Source organism: Haliotis cracherodii, unplaced genomic scaffold (genome assembly GCF_022045235.1).
Source record: "Haliotis cracherodii isolate W230 unplaced genomic scaffold, xgHalCrac1.p SCAF_49, whole genome shotgun sequence".
NCBI classification, from domain to species: Eukaryota; Metazoa; Mollusca; class Gastropoda; order Lepetellida; family Haliotidae; genus Haliotis; species Haliotis cracherodii.
Window position 1 is genome coordinate 330,548 of NW_027266307.1, and position 6,601 is coordinate 337,148.

The window sequence follows — 6,601 nt, forward strand, 5'->3', positions numbered from 1 at the left end:
CCATGAAGGATCTATGAGGCACTTAAACTCATTAAATTATCCATTATATAAATTGGCAAGAATAATACACGAACATAATCGAAAGTACACACACACCCACGCACGCACGCACGCACGAACACACACACACACACACACACACACACACACACACACACACACACACACACACACACACACACACCCATAAATATTACACACATTTCATTTTCAATCCACTCAATATCACGTGCGCATACATCACATACAAACACTACCCACATACTCATCTATCACTCACAAAAACATACACATTATATACATCACTGCCCGGCACGTTGTCGCCGGAGAAACATTGACGTCACTGTTGCGGCAAGAGGTTTACACAAGCTGACACACTGCATAAGGAAGCGAAGTTGATCACAAGGGTGGAAACTCAGAAACTGTGAATTGGCAGTGCAGGCTTTCCTCCATAGGTCGTAACGGATATCCGAGAAGAGGGTACAGTTGATCAGGAAATGGGTCTCGTCTTCAACTTGAAGTTCATCACAGAACTGACATATACGGTCATTAAGTGGGGTAATCGGTCGCCGGAATCTGCCGAGCTCAATTTCTAAAGGTAAAGTCGCACATCTCAATTTTGCAAGAACACTATAAATCAAAGCTAGAGGAGGGTCAGATTAGCGCAGGAGAGCCTTTGGGCAGCTGATTGCCATCCCGCTTTGCTTCGCTACGCATGATCGGGGCTTGTGTCAGATTTTCATATCGCCCTGGTCTAGGATGTTGAAACATTGACACGCCTTCAATGTGACTGTTAGTAGCAATTAAGTACTAATCGCTTGTCAGGTTTAATCACGTAATGAATATTGCCTTAATCCCACTTTTGAGATGATTATGTTTATGTTGTAAAAGGCTGAATCTGGAATAATGCTCTTGTTCGAAGCAATTCTGAAACTTCGAATGAAGGTCTTTGGGCACTTTATTTTACCACTTTATTTTATCACAAGTTTGACTCACAAGTTTGACTCTCAGGTTTGACGCTCAGGTTTGACTCATAAGTTCGACTCCCAGGTTTGACTCACAAGTTTGTCTCACAGGTTTGACTCACAAGTTTGACTCACAGGTTTGATTCCCAAGTCTGAGTCACAGGTTTGACTCACAAGTTTGGCTCGCAAGTTTGACACTGAGGTTTGACTCACTTGTTTGACTCACAGGTTTGACTCACAGGTCTGACTCACAGGTTTGACTCACAAGTTTGATAATCGATAACAACCAATAACTCCATGACGCCCAGGCCGGCTATCCAAGAACATATTATTCATATTTGGTTATCATTCAGGTGGAATTCTGTAACAGACGCTGAGGAAATCCATATATTATTGTGGTCCTAACCAGCCTTCGGATAGTGAGTAAATTAGTTGGGATTAACGCTTCTTTTAACAGTATTGCGTCTGAGACCTGCATCACTTCGGGCTTTCCTCCCACATTAAGCTGACACGCCGCGATATAACTGGAATATAGTTAAAAGCGGCGTTAAACCAAACTCACTCGCTAACAGTATTCCTGTTATATCACGGAAAGCCCGTTGCGATGCAGGTTCAGACGTTTAGCACTTCCATGAAACCTACGACACGGGTATGGTGTTGAAAAAACATACAATATTCAAGATATAGTGAGTGAAGAAGTGAGTATCGTTTAACCCCGCGCTCAGTAATATTCCAGCTACGTGACGGCGGTCAGTAAATAATCGAGTCTGGGCCAGACAGTTCAGTGATTGACACCATGAGCATTATCCACGCAATTTGGATACAATGGCATTAACCAAGTCAGCAAGTCTGACCATCCGATCCCGTTAGTTGCCGTTTAGGACACACATAGTCGCCTTTTACGGCAAGCATGGGTTGCTGAAGACCTTTCCTAACCCAGATCTTCACGGGTCCCGTGTATACACAGCCGTGGAACATATCGAGTTAACAGTTGCGGGAAAGTGTATGCAGCATTCTAAAGAAACAGACATAATATTATGATTATTATGAAAAGTTTGAACTCGTTTGCGACAAAACAAAAGCAATCATTTGTAGGTAATATTATTTATTCAAAAGTAAACAGTATAGTGTTAAAGCATTTACGAAGCATGAAATAATGTCACGCCCTCTAAATTATAAATCAAAGCTTGAGGAGGATCAGATTAACGCAGAAGAGCCTTTGGGCAGCTGATTGCCATCCCGCTTTGCTTCGCTACGCATGATCGGGGCTTGTGTCAGATTTTCATATCGCCCTGGTCTAGGATTTTGAAACATTGACACGCCTTCAATGTGACTGTTAGCAACAATTAAGTACTGATCGCTTGTCAGGTTTAATCACGTAATGAATATTGCCTTAATCCCACTTTTAAGAGGATTTGTGTTTATGTTGTAAAAGGGTGATTCTGGAATGATGCTCTTGTTCGAAGCGATTATGCAACATCGAATGAAAGATCTTTTGGCACTATATTTTATCATTCCTTGTTATTAATAATATTATAGGTAAGGTGAAAGGGGATTTAACTGTCGAGCTTTACATGGATATCCCACTCAGACCCAGTGTACAGGCTCCAAACCACCCACCCCTTATTTTATTCCCTAGATGACGGAAAAAAATAAATACCGTTTTTTAAGACCCGGCCGTGGATCGAACCCAGTGACCAGCGTTGGTCTCCGGGCAGACGCTCTATCCACTAGACCACGGAGGCGGCTTGATGATAATCTGGAGTTAAAATATTGTATGACTATAATTTGACCATGCTCCATTTACATTCTACAATGGTTGCAACACAAAGACAGTCTGTAGAGGAACAGGGCTGTCGGATAGCCTAGTGGTTAAAGCGTTCGCTCGTCACGCCGAAGACCCGGGTTCGAATCCCGACATGGGTACAATATGTGAAGCCCATTTCTGGTGTCCCCCGCCGTGATATTGCTGGAATATTCCTGAGTCAATGTGTATGAACGTGGTATATTCACAACATGTACACAATCTCAAATATTTCCTTTACTATACACACCGACATCCCTACGGACTGATTCTATATATGTATCGGGTACACGGGTGGCCCAGTGGTCTAACGCGCCGCAGAGTTGCATCCCTTGGGCACGCCAGAAACCTATGATTGTGGGTTCGAATCCCGGTTCGTACCGATGATGTTTCAAGGTTTGTCAGCACCATACCCGTGCTCTTGGGTTTAGCCGAAGTGGTAAACGTCTGAGACCTGCATCACTTCGGGCTTTCCTCCCACATTAAGCTGTGATATAATTGGAATACTGTTAAAAGTGGCGTTAAACCCAACCTACTCACTCACTAGACTTATTATTTGAATGTTATGCTAACGAACATACTCTGTAGTCTAGACAAGTGTATATGTTATGGAAAAACTATTCGGTATTCACACTAATTAACTCATGAGAATTCCTGATTCAAATGGCTCGCTGACATCCTAGGTTCAATGGGTCAGGCTCGGTGCCGGTCATCTTTCCCAGATGACCTCGGAACTTTCTCATGATATCAATCACTGGATTGTTTTGTCCAGACTCGATCATTTACAGACCGCCGTCATATAGCGTGAATATCGGTATAACTCAGTGAGCGGTATATTCTACCACCACGAATGAGTGAGTATGGTTTTACGCCGCTTATCGCAATATTCCAGCAATATGGAATGGGCTTCACACATTGTACCCGTGTGGAGAATCGAACCCGGATCTTCGGCGCGACGAGCGAACGCTTCAACCACTGGGCTACCCGACCGACCTCTACGCCATGAGAAAAATATCAAGGGCATGTAGCACACTTGCTAGTGCATTCGTTGAAATGGGCTTTATATCTTTGTGATGTTGGGTATAAACTTCAAGACACCCGCTGGCAGAACTAACAAGTTTTATTCAAACACCCCCATGTTGGTTTACTGGCCAACATTGTATGGCGGACATCATGAAAGCAGTTAATTAATGAGCACCTTCATTATCAAGGACCTCATTTCACCTACAGGGAACAATTACTAATGATAACACAGGGAACAATTACTAATAATAACAAGTAGACCCGTGAAGATCCGGGGTAGAATAGGTCTTCAGGAATCCATGCTTGCCGTAAAAGGCGACTATGCTTGTGGTAAGAGGTAGCTAACGGGATCGGGTGGTCAGGCTCGCTGACTTGGTTGATGCATGTCATCGTATCCCAATCGTGTGGATCGATGCTCATGATGTCTATCATTGGATTGTCTGGTCCAGACTCGATTATTTACATCAATAACTGTTTACCAGTACGCTCCGAACTGCATGCAGGAAGTGGACAGATTTGGTGATAGGAGTGTTATGGTATGGGCGGGCATCTCGAACAGTGAGAGAAACGATCCCATCCAGGTGCAAGGCAATCTCACACCGCGACGTTACTGTGATGAAATCATCAGACCTCTCGGCATTCCATTCACGAACCGTCAAAACGTCATTTACCAGCATGACAATGCTCGACCCCATACCGCAAGATTATTCACAGGTTTGCTGGCCCACAACAACATCCAGGTTCTTCCGCCCCGATTTGGCTTTGCGGGATGAGTATCAGAACATTATGTGGTTTTCACGTGTACTAGTCAATACACCAACAGCTTAGCCATGGTACTTCCACAACGAACTTTGATAAATTCTGTGCTCTTTAATGAATTCTGTGATCTTTAATAAATTCTGTGATCTTTAATAAATTATGTGATCTTAAATAAATTATGTGATCTTTAATACATTTTGTGATCCCTCCGCTGTATCGACCTAGTCGTTTCCTTTTGTTACGTACGCTGTCGAATGCTCGAAATCCGAACAGAAACTCAATAAAATTACCTGTTTCTGGACAAAGGTTTCACAGAAACCTACAATGTGTAGATCAGTTTTTAAATGGGATAACTATATTCCTAAGACTAAATGTAAGTATAGTCTACTTGGTGTGGTAATTCAGTCGGATCAAATCCTTGATAGGCTCGGGCACTGGGAGTCTATGCACAGATGAAGACAAGGATGCGCCCAAGAGATGACGGACTCTTAGAGAGCAGAGACGTTGAAGCGATCGAACATTTGCATATTCTAAAAATGACTGACGTAATGCACCCCCCTCACAACCCGTGAACACTGGGAGCTCAGGATCCAGAATCCATGTCACATCTTTGGATATATTATATCCACCCTCGAAAAGCACGTTGATGATTTCGGTGCGAATGTGTGGCTCATCAATGTCACAGGCGAGACGTAACAGGCTGTCGTCAGCTCGGAGATGGTTGTCGTCTGCTCGCATGGCGACTGAATGGTCGGTTTGTTCTTTCTGATGTTTACGACACGACATTCCCGATGCCGACGTGTTAATGTCACCAGATCCATTGGTTTGAGTGTTTGATTGTGTTTTCAGTATGATATCTCGCTGTGTGTTTGACCACGTGTTTAGGTGTTCAGTCTGGATAACTTCCGCCGTTGTGTTCCCCGTTGAACACGAAGGGGACATGTCCTGCATCAGAGGAGCATTCCTCTGCACAAGATAAGCCAGAATGACACAATCCTTTTTCAACACAGCCATGCGACAGTCTTCAAACTTAGGCTCGGCTCCAAGCTTGCATAGACATTTCACATGATCGACATTATTCCTCGAAATAGCTGCAAGTAAGGGCGTTGTCCCTGTAGAACTAACGTCATTGACGACATCAGGCGTCGTCCCCTTGACGTTTTTGCGACACATTTTCCCAAACGTCTGAACAAGAAACACGAGCATATCTCTGTTGTCCCGTTTTGTATCAGCAGCATAGTGGAGAGGGGTGTGGCCCATGTCATCTCTAACGGAAACTGCATGACACTGCCTCAACAGCAGTTCAACAATATTGATATTCCCATAATACGCTGCATAGTGTAGTGGCGTCTGGCCATGCATAAGAGCCATGCTAGGATTGAAATCATAGTCCACCAACAACTCAAACATCATTTTATTTCCAGTTCTAGCAGCAATGAATAATGCATGAGACTGTTGATCAACTCCCTTCAGGCAGCCAAGGCATCGTTCCACTGCTTCACAATCACCACCTGCTACACCACGAACCAGATCACGCCTGCGTAGTCTCCCATGGCGAATGCGGGCTTCCTGTTCGCTTTCTGTGGCGCGAACAGGTTTGTGCGTCTGTGGTGAGTAATATTGACCATGTTGGTGTTGTTCACAGATCGGTTGTGGATCTTTCTTCTGAGATGTGTCTGTGAGACCAGCCTCATCTTCATCATCGCTCGACTCTGCTGTGTGCAAAGGTAGAAGAATCTTGAAACCCTTCATAGAGCCATTGTGTTGGAGCCTACACTGCTTTTATGACAGCTTGTTTCCTTAGTCCTGAAACCATAGAGAGTGATACCTTAGTTAATAATAAAGCAACAAAACCCTTTCCATATCGAATAGAAATCTCTGCTTAAAGCAGAGTCGATTTACGATTCCGACTATATAATGAACATATGTTTATGAATCACTATCAAATAGTGATAAATGAATGACACTGACACACACACACACACATATATAGACCACGTCTAGATATGACCTTAACTTTTTACTCCAGCTACTGTGTCTTATCTATACA

At 43.6% G+C, this 6,601-nt stretch overlaps 1 protein-coding gene across 1 annotated transcript; it reads right to left on the reverse strand.

Annotated features, from left to right (window-relative positions):
• Positions 1 to 4,935: 4,935 nt before the first annotated feature.
• Positions 4,936 to 6,303, reverse strand: LOC139441922 (ankyrin repeat and protein kinase domain-containing protein 1-like). Its single transcript, XM_071222669.1, has one exon. It carries the CDS (start codon positions 6,301 to 6,303, stop codon positions 4,936 to 4,938), a length of 1,368 nt encoding a protein of 455 aa, XP_071078770.1.
• Positions 6,304 to 6,601: the final 298 nt, after the last annotated feature.

Coding starts and splice junctions, on each gene's coding strand:
- LOC139441922 (XM_071222669.1), bottom strand. CDS start 6,303: ATGAAGGGTTTCAAGATTCTTCTACCTTTGCACACAGCAGAGTCGAGC.